Below are 16,441 nucleotides of genomic sequence, written 5' to 3'. Positions count from 1 at the left end.
GGACCATTTCTTCCTTTTGTTCCAAGCCCCCAATTCTGACCTGGAGCCCCCTGCTATTCTCACCAGGATTTCTTCACAGGCGCTCTGCCAGTTCTCATGCCCATTATGCAGTCCCACACTTCCCAAATTTCTTCGGTGTGGCAATGCTGCATGTGAAGCCCATGATCCCTTAATCCTAATCTGTAGGCTCCCCTTTCCCCTCTATTCTCAATTTCTAGCCTTGGCTTCCAAAGCATGTACACGCGTTTCTCAGTGCTCCTCCATCCCAGCCTACAATAAGCTTGCCTTCTGTAGAAAAATAATTATATTTGTATCCTTAATGTAGGCAGGATTTCCTCTCTACCCTCCTATGGATCTTGGAATGCGTCTAATATAGTCACACATCAAAGATGTCAGGAAATGCATTTTACAAAATATTATGAACTCCTAGGCTCTGCTCTACCTTTAAGCCTGGCTATTGCTCCAGCTTTCTGCTTCTGAACAAGCTCAGCTTTTGGATCCATAGCTAAAGAGTAGTTTGGATTTATGGTCGGGGATCCCCCGCATTAGTGAAATAACTGTAAATTCAGGCTGGCCGGAGGGACCTACAGCATGATTCACCAGGTGTGTAAAGACTCAGGAAACATAATGATTTAAGAACCTAGAGAATCTCTAGCCAGAATCCATCTCTAGGCACACATTTGGTAAGCTTAATATCTAGCATATATATTTGGGCAGTACTTAGCATGATTCTGTGCTTCAGCTCAAGCTGAAAAAAATTAAAGTGAGGTCTTATTGCCTTAATTTTACATGAAAGGCATGTATTTCCTGCCCTGATCCACATACTCACCTGTGGGGCCAGGAGGGGTTCTTGGAACAGCTTAGCAATTCTGTTTGATTACAAAGTTAACGTTTAAATTTTTTTGCTCTTCAATTAGTGTTTATTTAGGTCCCCCTTGATCAACACTGACAAGATACTTTTTTTTTTTTATATTGGATAAATTTAAATATTATCTCCATAAAAACTATTCAAGTGAACTTTTACATAAAAAGGGCTACTCCTATCCCAGAGTCTTATTATACTGCCCATAATAAAATGTTACAAGTATACATGAACCTTGAGTTTCACATCAGTTCTCCAGGTATGTCTCTCAGCATCAGAATTCTTCCCATTGTCAGACATTACCAGGACAGCCTGAGGGGAAGGATAATCTTGTGATTAAGGCACCAGACTTAATCAATGTTTCCTATTACTGGTTTCCAGCTTTGCCACAGATCACTTTCTTCTCTGTGCCTTGGTTCTTCATCTATAATATGGGGATACTATTGCTGCCTTGGTCTGCTTAGGGGATGTCCAGACGTTTAGATGTTTGGTTCCCCAGGGACAACTAGCAGTGGCGCACCTTGCACTGCAGCTACTTGTCCCCAGGGAACACCTGTGCTATGCATGCTTTGACATATGGCAAATTGCTTGGGTGGAGTAAGGGAGGCTGCACCCTGTGCTGGCCCCAGCAGCCTCACCTGGGATCCTGGGGTCCTCCTGGGGCTGCAGCCATGGCAATTCTGCCGCGCAGAGCCTGGCTCACAGTGGAGCGCAACTCCGGGTGGCCTGGCTCCACTTTCCAGCAGCGCACGCTGCCTGAGCATTTGCTGTGCCAGTTCCCTCCCCCTCCCCGTGGTCTTTTTTTGACCCCTGGTTGTCCAGGGGTCAAAAAAACCCACAGAAAAATGAAATAAAATGGAGCAGCACATGCTTGGGCAGCATGCCCTTGCAGCGTGGAGACCACTGCACGTGTTTGCGGCACCACATACCACACAACCATGCTCATCTCTTTACAGTTCATTTTCTCCCACAGCTCTATGAGTGCTTGTGAGGCACTGCCCAGGTCCCAGAGGATTGGAAAAGGACCAATGTGGTTCCCATTTACAAGGGGAGAAAGGAGGACCCTGGCAATTATAGGCCAGTCAGTCTTACCTTAGTCCTTGGGAAGGCCTTTGAGAAAATTATCAAGGAGCACATCTGCAAGGGGAGGTAATGCTCAGGGGCAACAAACATGGGTTCATTGAGAGCAGGTCCTGCCTGACTAAGCTGGTTTCTTTTTACGATCAGGTCACAAAGTCCCTGGATGAGGGTGTTAGGGTGGATGTCATTTTCCTGGACTTTAAGAAGGCCTTTGACACAGTTTCCCACCACATTTTCTTAAAAAAACTAGGTGACTGCGGCATTGATGCCTACAGTCAGATGGGTGGCACATTGGCTAGCTGGTTGCACCTAGAGAGTGGTGGTGGAAGGGCTGTTTTCAACCTGGAGGGATGTGGGCAGTGGAGTCCCCCAGGGGCCTGTACTGTTCAACATCTTTAGCAGCAATCTGGATGTGGGTGTGGAAAGCACACTGGCCAAATTCGCTGACGACACCAAGTTGTGGGGTGAGGTGGGCACGCTGGAGGGGAGAGACAGAATCCAGCTATATCTAGACAGGTTACAGATGTGGATAGATGAGAATAGGATGGAATTCAGCGCAGATAAGTGCAAGGTGCTGCATCTAGGGAGAAGGAACCTGCAACACACCTACAGGCTGGGGAACTCCCTTCTCATCAACACGGTGACAGAAAGGGATCTTGAAGTCATTGTTGACTCCAGGATGGATACGAGCAGCCAATGCGAGGAAGTGGTCAGTAAAGCTAACCGCACCTTGTCGTGCATCTACAGATGCATGACAAGCAGGTCCAGGGAGGTGATCCTCCCCCTCTATGTGACATTGGTCAGGCCACATTGGAGTACTGCATCCAGTTCTGGACACTGCACTTCAAGAAGGATGTGGCTAGCATTGACTTGGGAGGGCGAAGGCAGCGGAGTCCCCCAGGGCTGAGTCCTTGGGCCAGTGCTGTTCAACATTTTCATTAGTGACCTGGACGAGGGTGTGGAGAGCACCCTGTTCAAGTTCACTGATGACACCAAGCTGTGGGGGAAAGTGAATACACCAGCAGGCAGGGACCGCATCCAGGCAGACTTGGATAGGTTAGAGAAGTGGGCGGATCGGTTCAACAGGGACAAGTGCAGAGTGCTGCACCTGGGGAGAGGGAACCAGCATTATGGTTACAGGTTAGGGGCTGCTCTCTCAGCAGCACAGAGGCAGAGAGGGATCTTGGAGTCAGGATTGACTCCAGGATGAATACGAGTTGCCAATGTGATGAAGCAATAGGCAGAGCCAACCGCACCCTGTTATACATCAACAGGGGCATCACTAACAGGTCCAGAGAGGTCTTGCTCCCCCACTATGTGGCGCTAATCAGGCCGCAGCTGGAGTACTGTGTCCAGTTCTGGGCGCTGCTCTTCAAGAAGGACATGGAGAACCTGCAGAAGGTCCAGAGGAGGCCACTCGTATGGTTGGGGGCCTCTGTGGCCAGCCCTATGAGAAGAGGCTGAGGAACCTGAATCTCTTCAGTCTCTGCAAGCTACACGGTGAGAAAAGGTCTTTATCAAGTCTTGTAAGAGAGTCTGGGTCCCTTTCCTGAGCTTATACACCTAATTCAGGAGCTACAAAGGCGGAGAATTAGTTCAAGTTCTTAGTTCAAGAGCGACTTCTAGTTGTTGTCTGCAGAAATTTTGTTCTATGAAGCAGGCAAGAAAATTCTTCTCCCAAAGCCTCAACATCCCTTTGGTGCTAGTCTTTTTAATATTTTTTTTTTGGTGAGGGAAAAAAACTTGTATTAACATTAAAACCAGCTGGGAAATTTATTAACCAAGACCTGTGGGAATTAAGCAAGAAGTAGAACAGCAGCCAGGATGCTGCCAGTCAGGCAAAATCTTGGTCCTTTATGAGACTTTATGAATCTGAAGTGGGAGATTATGACAGGTTAGGAGTTAGCAAGTGAATGAGTAACAGTGGTAAACGTGGAAAATCCCCATAAAATACTAAAAAGCATTTTACTTTCAAAAGAAACTGAGGTATACAGTTAAATTTAAAATGCCAACATCACTTTACACTCCACATACGCTAAGCAACAACAGTGTCTGACTTTGTGGGAAAAGGCACTGCTTTGGAATGCTGGTCTCTCACAATCTTCCCTTGGTCAGTGGAAAGACATTTATGGACTAGGGATACAAATAAATGGCTGGTAAGAACACAATATCTTAAATTTTTCACTTTATTGGAGATCTGCACACGTTTTGCTACACAAGGGCCAGTTTACCTTGTAGTATGGGAATGTGCAAAAAGATTTTAATGAAGAGTGCAGGAAGAATTTATTGTAGCGCCCAAGGCAGTTAGAAGTTAAATGAGAGAAAGAGCTAAGAAGAATGCTAGAAGGTACGCTTGGGAACACAGGAAAGAACCCACTAACTTCAGAGTTCCTGTTTAAATTTAGAAGAAAAACAGAACTTTTCCATTACTTATCTCCCCCACTTTAAAAATCTTTTATTATAATTATATAGTCAGAATTTACAAAACCAGGAACTTGAGTAGAACCACAATGCACAAACCAGCCTGATGCATGCACAGCCAATCCTGTGCAAATGAAACCTGTACATTCTGTTTTGTCCACTGTGCCGTGAGCTAACAGTACCACTGCTACAATGGTTGGCACAAGAGATGTACTCACTGCCCTGTTCCCATCAGCCCTCAGCTATGTTGACATTTCAGTTCCACAGGAAAAGGTTAACTGCAGATTTGATACTTATTTGAAGCTGCCAAAGACTCATTTGTGACAGTTAATCAAAATAAAGGAAAAAAGTGAGGAGGCCCAATGACCTTCACAATGGTTGGTCATCATTTTGTTGTACCTTCCTCCAGAAAAAAGGTAATGCCCTGTAGAAGCCTTCTGTTGGGGTTAGGCTGAAAGTGTAGGAGAATATTAGCAAGCAAGGATACTTTATTCTACGCCCTCTTTGATATTGTTAAATATCCCTTAAGCCTAAATGAGTGCAACCATCTTGGACTTACTTCAGGCTAACAAAACCAAAACAGCACACTTTTGTCACTCTGAATTTGCCACTTTCCTTGGCTGATTATTTCACATGTAAATCTAAAGAGACACCCAGGAATCAAAGGACAACTGACTTATAAGGTTGGCTATGACTGTCACTCAAGACAATCCAATCTCCTAGAAAAGCATTTGTTTTCTTTTTATATGGCAACCATTGATCCTCCTGGATCACGGTGTATGCATGAGGGCTACCCAGACCTTCGATGCATATGCCTGGGCAGGAATTTTTGGAGGAGTGGAAGCTGCCCAGACCTTCCATCATCCCTTTAGGCCACTGAGACAGACTCCAAAGACCACACTGAGTCCAGATGCTTGGTGCCTCCTTGGCTGTAATTGTATAAGGTCTCCTGTGTGTGAAGACAAGGATTCTACCACTGTACCACAGGGGAATGCCTCTTATGTAGCGTGGCCCTATATCAGTAAACAGTCATAAGTATGCAGTCATTTTGGGAAGATACTAAACAATGGTAGTGAGGTAAAGGAGTGTACAAAGTTTAACTGGCATTTGTTTAAGGGTAGGTTACTACACTGGCTGTATTGAGGGTGACAGATTTGAGAGTTACTCCAGGACTCTGATGAGGTGCTGCATACCTTGTCATGGCACGACAGCTGATATTCACACTGACATGGCAAGCAGAAGCATAGCACAATGAACCAGCCAGTAACCATAACATGGCAAAGACAGAAAATGACTGATTTGGATAAACTGAGAAACTGGGATACTTCATCTCTATGAAACTGAAAACTCTTTAAAGGCCTTTGAAAATGTTCCAAGAGTCTTAACCTGCCATAGGTAGGTTTATTTAACTGAGTGGCAAGATATACCCAAATGCTATTTATGGTTGCCTCATTCTGAGTGAATTTAATGTGGAAGAAAGGTAGTGAATGGAAACTCCATCAAGCAAAGTATCCTATTCAGAGAAAAACTATGACAGGCAGTGCAAATCTCCATTCAGCACTCTACTTAATATAACCCAGCTTTGGGCTTGTTCAAGTAGTTCAGTCTTGCTATTCTTCTACCTTACTCACCGACCTCTTTGCTGAGACTGCAATTAGAATCGCCAGCTGTGAAAGTGGTCTGTGTTTGTGTAAAAATACCACCTAAGCCTTCACTTTAATGTTTGAAATGTTCCAAGTCACCATTTGTTTCATGGAACTGCAGATTCTTTGCATAGTCCGCACCTCTCCCAAAGTGCAGGTTACAAAGCTTAACCATCCTTCTTGTAAACAGAGGATACGAGGCATCAAATACAAAGCTGATAACCAGCTAAGCACAAGTATCTTGAAGAAAGGCATACCGTACAGATTGTAGACATACTATAATTATGGGTCTTTTTGTTAAGTCATTGTTCAGAATAAAAAAATTTGCATGGAAATATTTTGTCTGCATCACAAATAATGCTCTCTCTCATAAAAGTTAAATTTAGACTTAAGAAGCGATTGTACTGACCTTCTATTCAGCTGTACCAAGAACTGAATCTTGGACTGCAGCATTTTGCCCAGTGACATCAATGTCTGGTTAAGAAAATGAATATGATATTGCTATCCACTTGTGCTTAAGACCCAACCTCCAATTACACAGTAGGAAGGAGAAAAAAAGATTAATTTCCTCAAAAGGATGCATTTCCCATAAACGTTTCCTTGGTTTGGTGTACTGACCACTTATAGTCCTTTGGATTTGTCTGTTAATATACAATTTTCCAGTGGGTTGGTTGTTCACAGTTCTTCTCTTTCTCACCACAAAACCTGTTATAAGTTGTTTTGGGGTCAAATCCCAGAATCTCCCTTTCCTCATGAATCCGGAATGAAAATGTTGAAACTGAAGTGCCTATAAAATACCTGTGAAGGGAAAAATCAGAACTGATTTTTGAAGGAGTTTTTGTTTCTGGTATAAATAATTACCTTATCTGTATCCATTTTCTTTTTATAAAATTTTGCTACTCAGGAGCACACAATTACATCTCAACAGCAATATTTAGGTTTGCTCAATTGTAAAATCTGATTCCACAAGTAAAATTAGCTACCTAGCATGAGCACAGATCCACTGGTCAATAATTGCTACTCCTCCATCTTTGTAGAGCTCTAACTCTTCCCAGGTGGGTTCAAACCTCACCATCTCAGGCAGTAGCTTCTTGAGTTCTTCAGACTCTGAAAGAAGGAAACAAGACTAACTCACTATTGTCCTACACAAAAATTTCATGGAACTTCTGCACAAATCAGAAAAAGTTAAAATTTACATTGGATTTCTTAAGTGCTGAAGAAACCAATTCTAGCGGAATGAGAGGGAATGAAATTTACAGGCGAGGAAAACAAACAGCACCACTCATCTTATTTTCTTACCTTATAGAGTGTTAGGGTGACAGTATTTGGATCTTGGGGAACACTGAATTTGCAGCTCAATACAAGGCTATAGCCTGTGGCTCAGCAAAGCTGCTAACCGCAAAGCAGAATGATATATTAAAAGTAACACTGCAAGACGTTTAGGCAAACATTTTCCTAACAATGTCATAGTGTCGTAAGCTATATAGCTCACTGTGTAAGGGGAACAGGATGCAGTCCACCAACTATCGTTAGGAGATGAGCAGAAGCAAGACCTTGGAGATGGTGAAGAGATCAGCAAGAAACTGCAATTGACTGAAAGAAGCCAGGGTCAGGGTTTTATGCATGCGCTCACAGCAAAAAGACAAGTGAAATGCATAGGTAATGCCATGCTAATGAAACAAACAGTAAACAGATGCAGAGCTTGAGATAGGAGGGAATATGGGTGGAACAAAGAAGGGACAAAGGTGGAGTTAATGAGCATGAACCAAGTTGTATAAATGTGGAGAGAATTAAGGTTCACTGCAGCTCCCCGGTTCGTTGGAGCTTTGTCCAAGGCTGTTCCATTCTGAATAAAGCTATTGGCTAGCAATGTGTGCTAGTGTTTGCATTCTGAGCAATTGGATTTTCATCTCCCTAGTCGTTGGGTGCTGCATGGAGTTGGGGTCTAACACAGAGGTAATGTCAAGAGCCACAGACCTGGAGGCAGCACCGCCAACAGCTAAAAGCAGATGTCTGCTGGGCCAGCCTCACAAAGTCATTAGGTATCATCAGGTAGACAACAGTAAAAATGTCACCATCAATTACCAACTGATACAGGATCCTTAACACACACATCCTGACCCAAAAATTCACTATACATTTGGTGACAAAATATATGTTGGCAACACTGCCTGGGGGACCAGTTTTCAGACATAGAATGATTGGACCACTGGTTAGATGTCAAGAGACCCCCTCCACTCCTAATGCTGTTCTCAAATCATGCTTAGAATCAATAAAAAAAACAGCAGCAAGAAAGGGAAAGAGGGGGACTTGGCATAGAAAACCCACCCTTCACTGGGGAGGCTTTTTAAAATAGTTTTGAGATGTTTCTTGTACATTTTGTTCATGAGAGATGCTTACTGAATGCTTTGGAAAAAACTTGTTGGATTAGAGCCTATTCCATCTATGAGGTATATAAGTGAACCTAGTCACCTAAGTGTCTTTCTATTCCACTCTACTCATGCCCCTGGGAAATACTAATATATCTACTTTTTCTAATGCACCATCATGTATGTAGTCTTAAGACTAAGTCAAAAAGCAGTGAGGAGGAAGAGGTCCTGTTCATCTTTTGAGTTAACAATTTTTCAAGGGCTAAATGACGGTGGAATAGGATTAGATTTAGGCACCTAAAAAGTGGAATGGGATCCAGCCCATTCTGTTTATTTTCAGAACAGGTACTCCATGGCCTCCCTTACCTGTAGGTCTCAGCCCTGATTAGGAGAGGCTAACACAGCAGTTAAGGATGATCCACTTTCTTTGCCATGTACTGTCTGGCTGCTTTGAGAAACCAAATAGGGTCAGTTACAGCAAACATTTGCTAAGTAGGCCTCTGCTCCTTGAGAGACAGACCAAGTAACCAAACTCATTTTGCGGAGACTGCCCATGACTAGTTTCCAGTCATACATTTGTGCTGGATTTCAGCTGTCAGTTTAGAAGTGAAAGACTACAAAATCTCATTCTATTTCCCAAGTCAGTTAGTCTCCCAGGAAGACTATTACTGAGTCACTGATGAATGTTAACTGATAACTGGTCACTCTCTTGTCAACTGAGCCCAGTGAACAAAATAAATTTCATCTACCTACCCTCCTCAATTGCATCAGTGGCTACAAAAACTTTCTTAAGTTTATATATCTCCATAAGACTGTGGATCTTCTTCACTGCTCCATGTAGGGTTGGCACATCTTCTCTGTGACCCCAGATGAAATCTTTTCTTCTGAGGTGAACCCCAAGGTATGATCCTCCTAGAGCAGTGCCCAACTGTACCTGGCAGAGCATAATTCAGCACATATCAAAACTGAATTACATTGGTGCCGTTTCAGGCTGAAAACAGTTTTGGTACATGAGTATACATTTTGTAAGAAATTCTGGGTTAATCAAACCATGGCAAAGAATTTGTGCTTATTTTATAAGACTTAGAATCATAGAAAAGCAGGGCTGGAATGGACACCTAGTCATCTAGTTCAACCCCCATTTCAGATAGGATCATCCCTCTCCAAACCATCCCATACAAGTTCTCATCTAACCTTCCTATCTAGAAGACAGGAGGGTGATCCAGGCTGACTTGGACAGGCTCATCAAACGGGCGGACGAGAACCGGATGGTGTTTAACACTGAAAAATGCAAAGTTCTCCACCTTGGGAGGAAAAACCTGCAGCATCCTTACAGGCTCGGCAGTGCTACGCTGACTGGCACTATGGAAGAAAGAGACTTGGGGGTTATCATTGACCACAAGATGAATATCATTGACCACAAGATGAGCCTTCAATGCAATGCTGTGGCTAGTAAAGCGAGCAAAATGCTGGCTTGCATCCATGGATGCTTCTCAAGCAAATCCCAGAACGTCATTCTCCTGTTGTACTCGGCTTTGGTGAGGCCGCAGCTGGAGTATTGCGTCCAGTTTTGGGCCCCACAATTCAAAAAGGATGTGGAGAAGCTTGAGAGAGTCCAGAGAAGAGCCACGCACACGATCAGAGGTCAGGAAAACGACCTTACGATGACAGGCTGAGAGCCATGGGACTCTTTAGCTTGGAAAAGCGTAGGCTCAGGGGTGATCTGATGGCCCCCTATAAGTTTATCAGGGGTGACCATCAGTATCTGGGGGAACATTTGTTCACCAGAGTGCCCCAAGGGATGACAAGGTCGAACAGTTATAAGTTACTGCAAGACTGTTTCAGGCTGGACATAAGGAAGAAAATCTTTACTGTCCGAGCCCCCCAAGGTCTGGAATAGCCTGCCATTGGAGATGGTTCAAGCACCTACATTGAACATCTTCAAGAGAAATTTGGATGCTTATCTTGCTGGGATCCTACGACCCCAGCTGACTTCCTGCCTCTTGGGCGGGGGGCTGGACTTGATCTACCTTCCAGCCCTAATGTCTATGAAATCTCCTAAAAATGCACAATAAACCCTGCTGCACAACTACAAGGCATATTACCCAAATACACCCTAACCTGCCACAGGTAAAGCAGGTGAGTGAGGACTGTTAAGGTGTCTTTACATGTGCTCCATGGCGGTGGGGAGGGATGGCACTTTTATTAGAGTGGCTCTTGGGAGCTGCTCTAATTAAAGTGCTCTCAGGGTCTCATGTATTCAGCATCCTGTACTTCAAAATGCCAGCAAGATGCTTTAATTAAAACTCATTTGATGGGCAGGGCTGAATACACGTGACACTGAGGCTGCTGGAGCATGCTAATTAGCACACTCCAGCAGACTCTATTAGAACATGTTGGAGCAGGTGTCACCCACGTATATAGATGCCCTCAGTGTCCTACTGCTGCAAGGGTTTTTAAAATATATTCAAGAGACCCTCTTCCTTAGATTTCTTGAGTGCATTTTAACAACCCTTGCAGTAACAGGACACTAACAGTCCTCATCCTTCTGCTTTACCTGTGGCAGGGAAGACTTATTATAGCTCCTGTGTTTTGATACCTCACAGCAAGTTGAAGAAAACTGTTCTCAGGGTAATCAAAACAGTACTTGAAAGTTTAAACTGAACATTGCTTCTTAACAAGATGCAGAACATATAAAACAGAATAGGACATATTTTGTGAAAGGGGGAGAACAGGAAACCTTGCCTTGCTTTTTTTCAGCAGAACTCAAATCACAACAGTTCCTGAATGTGAAAAATCAGTTCCAGAGCAGGGAACATATGGAGGGGCAGACACACTGTAGGTGCCTAACTACAATACCAGCACTGAGAGCTAAAAATCTCACCCATTTGCTTCCACTGTTCTCCACAAAATATGGTCAAAATAGTGAACAAAATCCTTTAGTGAATAAATGTTACAGGAAAGACAGATTGCAAATGGAATTACCTTCATCTGTGTCCAGTCCTCATTGTAATGCGTCTTGTCTGCCTCATCAGTGGAATCAAGGTATTTGTTTCTGAAGTCATCCCCCACCACACGCAGGTGTTTAGCAAACACCATACTTCGACGGGTCTGTGAAAAGGAAAGGAGCTGCTGAATAATCATCCAGTGAGTCGGAAGACGGTGATGAACACCTGCATGCGAGAAGCTGTTTCTTTCAGGTCTGCTGGGATAGAGCTAGTTTATTAATACAAGGCTGTACAATTTCCAGCATTTAATGCTACTCACACAGCATTTACATCCCACATCATCCACTGGCCACCACAGGGAGCCATGGATACATCTCCTATCTTTTAAAAGTTATATTTTTAACTTAACAAAATGTTATAAAGTATGATTATTTTTTAAAGTACTGTGTTAGTTACCAGCCAATGGCCACTGTGGTACTGAGCACTTCCTACACAGTGGTTAATATAAAGGGCCTAGTACAGTGATCTCCAAAGGATGCGTCATCAGAGCAGAAGCATGCCATGAAAAATGGGCTGGACTGGTTCACAGACATGCCCAGCACCAAGCACAGGATTGGGCCCACAGACCATGTCTGGCCCATGGACTAATGAGTGAAATCTGCAGCCAATTTTAAATTCGGAAAAAGTGTGCCTTATGTATCAAAAGTTTGGGGTTGTCACCAAGTGACACAGGGCACTTGGTAAGATGGACCTATGGTCTGACCCAGTAAATATGAGTTTGTATGTTCTTGGGAAACAATGGGTTAGTGTTTATATTCCCTGTGCTATCGTACAGTCCGTCAGTTTTTCCCTGTGGCAGGCATTAACGTTTAGTGAATACATGCCTATTATTTAACCAGTTTTTCAACGGACTTAATGAAATATTTATGAAGTTACAACCCAATTCTGAGGCCCGGGCCCAAGACATTTCAAGATGGTATGGAAGAGGCATACCTAGAAGTTAACGTAAGGATACACGCAGGGTGCATCTACATGAGATGCTTTACTGTACATTAGACTAATCTAATGCACAGTAAAGTATTACTGTCGACATGTGAGTAAGACTTATAATGGACTTACTGTTAAGTAAACTAAGTTAATGCACCATTAGCTAGTACCAGGAAATGCAGGTACTAGTTTAATGGTGCATTAGCTACTGTGCAGTAACGCACATATAGACATTGACCAGGAGCAATATGCTCCCAGTCAGTCTAGGCAGCAGGGGGCCTGTTGCTGCCTTGCTAAACCCTGATGAGGGGGGAGCTGTGCTACTTACAGAGGCAGCTGTTTCCCTGCTACATGGGGATTGGTACCTGTCCCAATCCCTACATGGCTGGGAGAGCTGTCCCAGCAATTGAGACTGGTGTGTCCCAGCTACATGGAGAGCAGGTTAGGACAAAGCAGTGGCTGGGATGCAGCCACTCTCCACATGGCTGGGAAACAGCAGCCCCAGCTGCTGGGACAGCTCTCCCAGTCATGTGCACATCAGGATCCAGCCCCATGGGGCAAGGTCCAGGAAACCCTGCAACCAGTATAACTCTCCCAGCCCTGTGCACGTTAGGACCTGTCCCCATGGGGACAAGGCCAGGAGGTAGCTGCCCCTCAAGGTGGCATAACTCTCCTGGCCCCATGCACATTTTGACTGGCTCTTATGTTCCCTGCCAGCCCCTGGGCTGGCACCTGGGGGAGCCTAGAGCTCCCCCTGGCTGATGCAGGGGGTCAGAGCAGGACAGAAACAGCCCTGAACTGGGCTGCTCTCATTAGGCGCATATCTATGCCCGATAGGGCACATGTGTACACACATTCCTGTACATTACTGTGCAGCAGCCTTACTAAGCATTAATTGCACTTCTGAACACAGTCACAATCTAGTAGTAGTGTCATAGGTCAGCACTCCTGGGCTTCCAACCAGTTAACTACCTGTGGTCCACGTATCAAAACACCATGGACCTTCCTTTCCTCAGTAATAATACCACTGCTATTATACCTTAAATACATATTCCACTACATCATCTTTATCTTTGGCACACAGCACTCACATTTACTAGGAGATTAATTTGGCAGTGGTCTCTTGGCATTTTGTGTTCTCATTGCTACAAAATACATACGGTGAAAAGCAGAACTATGAGAACATTTGTTGGATGATTTTCTCTTCCCTGGCCCTCACACATTTGGGCTACCTCATGTAAAAATTGTACAAACGTAACATATACAAAAGTATTTTGATAGAACAAACATTAAGCTTCTGTTTCATTAGGTTAAAACACCTACTAAAATCAGTTTAAATGGGTATGATATGATCAGTGGTCCTGTAGCGTCTATTTGGAAACAAAGAAATTATACAGAAACTTCTAGAAGCTCAGAAGGAAACGGGAATTGATAACATCACTAGCAACTGGAGCAAGCAGCATGGCTCACGGGTGGAATCAAACATTAAATTATGTTTGATATATCAAATGATATATTTGATACATCAAATTTTCTGCAAGAGGAGTGGGCAAAGTTTCAAACTGTGGATGATGCTCTGTTACAATCTAGAGATTTCTAGACAGTAGAAATGGTACCTGCTAACAGGAAGTGCCTGAAGTGCGACAGGTCATTTTACTAGCCAGTTTTCACAATGCTGAATTTAAAAGAAATATGAAAGCTTCTATCACCGTTATCAAAATGAAGCCACAGTTATTTACCTTTGGATCTGGGAATTTGAGTAGCTTTTCCACAACCATTCTTAGCCTAATGATTGCATAACTAAATAAACACTGATTGATGCACTAGTGCCTGGTGACTTTTTGGGGTATTCAGCAAAACTCTCTTGTGTTTGCAACCAGTGGGCATCTATACAAGATGCTAACTGTGCAGCAGCCAAATAATACTGCACAGTAGTGTGTCACAGCACTAACAGTGCTAATACACTACTGGCGCAGTATTATTAGGCTACTGTGCAGTAGCATCACTTAAAAGATGTTTGCTGGCACTATTGTGCAGTAACTCCAGTTAGTATGCATTTATTTAGACTTGATTATAGAAGTACTACATAAATGTGCAGTAACCACTGCGCAGTAGCATTTTGTGTAGACACACCCAGTACGTTTAAATCTGAGATTATATAAATCTAGTTCAGCTTCACAAGAAACAGGGGGATAAAGACATTCAATACAGTGCTGAATCATCACTTTATGCCTTATTTTCCTGTGGGTGGATTGCTGATTTAGCAATGAAAATCTTTTTCGTACCCTGGTAACTTCAATCAGATTCTTTGGGTGGGACTTTCCAGTGCTAAATTCTGGCCTAACTCCTCCCAGCAAATTCAACAAGAGTTTTCTTACTCATTTCAGTGGGAGTAGTTAGGCCAATGCTGAACATTTTGGGAAATTCTATTTGAAATATTTATAATCTTGGGCCCAAATGGACAAGGAACTGCATGTGGTCAGAGTCCTGTTGACTTCAATGCACTGGACATAGAGATCTACCATTATAGAGGTCCTTTCAGGATTGAAGACCTGGGAACAGAACACTGGAACAAACCTCTGGGTTAGATTCACCCAAAGCAGCAAGAGGACATTTTTGTTGATTTATTCCATCCATCCATCTGACAGAGAAGCTATGAATCCTGCTCTGTTAGGCTGCAATAGAGATTGCCCACAGTTGTAGTGTCAATTCAGAAAGGCAGCCAAAAATCATTAATGGTAAGCATACCCAGTACTGGATTTTAATTAAAATCAAGTGGAAAATCTTGAGCAGTTAACTAAAAAATACTCACATTCCAATAATCTCTTCCTCCATAGTGGTCATGAAGAAGGTTTTCAGCTCTGTCTAACATCACTGACCTATTAAAAATGGTAAATCTGAGGACAATTCCCTTAGAAAGATAAACTTACAATATGACATTTCTCTATTCTTGTCCTGAGTAGACACAAAGAATGAAACAATTACCTCAGCATATTCTGTTTACAGTAAACACCACACCTAATCTGTTTTGCGTAAAGCAGGCAAATTGTAATTCACAGATTACCATGGATGCACAGAGTACTATTTAGTCAGAAAAGCCTGTCTCTCCTCATTACTAGCTACCAATCTCATTTAAGATAATTTAATGCAAATTAAAATGTTACTATCACTTGCTATACTTGCCACAGCATTATTGTGTCCATGAATAGAAAGACAGGTGATCTGCAGCTATGGCTGATGTGAAGACAGGTAACAAAATGATCACATTTTAACAGAGAAAACGATACTCTGAAAATATTTGAGCCACCTCATATCAGCATGAACAGCCCTCAAAAAAGCAAACAAGATGCGTCCGTGCATGCGCACGCACACACACACACACGTACATGGACACATTCTGCAGATGTCTATGGAGGGTAATTTTATACATGCAGGCACTGAGTTTCAAGCTATTATTAATTGAACAGTATTACAATGTGCATACATTGCATCAGTGATTGCTCGTTATGAAGGTATGGTTTGTATGGTTTTGTAGCACTATTTTCTTCTGGAATTATAACTGTATAAAGTTTTAAATACACAACTGCAGAGCTGTGTAGCAATGTCACGAGGGAATTTAATTTTAGGCTTTTTCCCTTTGAAGATCAGGAAGTGTACATTTAATGTTGATAGAATATTTAGGTTACAACTGTAAACACCCTAAAGATGGGGAAATACAAAACTTAATGTTCTGCTTGTAAACTTATCTGTTTACAGTGTCATGTGAAGATGAAAGAGGAAAAAAAAACCCTTGAGACATCTCCAAATATGACATGTGTATATACACTATCATACTCAAAACTTTAATTGGGGTAAACACTGTTATTTTGAAATGAAAGGGTTTAATCTTCCTCATTGAAAATAGATCAAAAAAGAATGTCAGAACTAATACTATGGAAAGCAGACTCTGCTGTTAGCACATAAGCAGAGATATCATTGAACTCCCTAGTGCCTTATATAAACTGCCCTAAGTAAAGGTTGATATGCAGTGGCGCTACCATATGGTAGCATTCTTTCACCTCAGTGGTGAAAGAACAGGTTAGGGACTACTCAAAAAAGCTGGATGTGTGTAAGTCCATGGGGCTGGACAGG

The 16,441-nt window shown here is 42.9% G+C and overlaps 1 protein-coding gene across 1 annotated transcript in view; it reads right to left on the bottom strand.

The window, feature by feature from the left end:
• Window positions 1-5,473: 5,473 nt before the first annotated feature.
• Window positions 5,474-16,441, bottom strand: part of POFUT2 (protein O-fucosyltransferase 2) — a gene marked incomplete at its 5' end in the record, with an annotated part of 22,699 nt that continues 11,731 nt past the window's right edge. Inside the window, 5 exons of the mRNA XM_019553522.1 lie at window positions 5,474-6,804; window positions 6,990-7,113; window positions 9,129-9,309; window positions 11,361-11,486; window positions 15,123-15,189. Of these exons, the coding sequence (XP_019409067.1) occupies window positions 6,651-6,804; window positions 6,990-7,113; window positions 9,129-9,309; window positions 11,361-11,486; window positions 15,123-15,189 (652 nt within the window). The remainder of the gene's footprint in view (window positions 6,805-6,989; window positions 7,114-9,128; window positions 9,310-11,360; window positions 11,487-15,122; window positions 15,190-16,441) is intronic.

This window comes from Crocodylus porosus, unplaced genomic scaffold (assembly GCF_001723895.1).
Source record: "Crocodylus porosus isolate Cpor-Errol unplaced genomic scaffold, CroPor_comp1, whole genome shotgun sequence".
Taxonomy (NCBI): domain Eukaryota; kingdom Metazoa; phylum Chordata; order Crocodylia; family Crocodylidae; genus Crocodylus; species Crocodylus porosus.
This window is presented reverse-complemented; position numbering and strand designations above follow the sequence as displayed.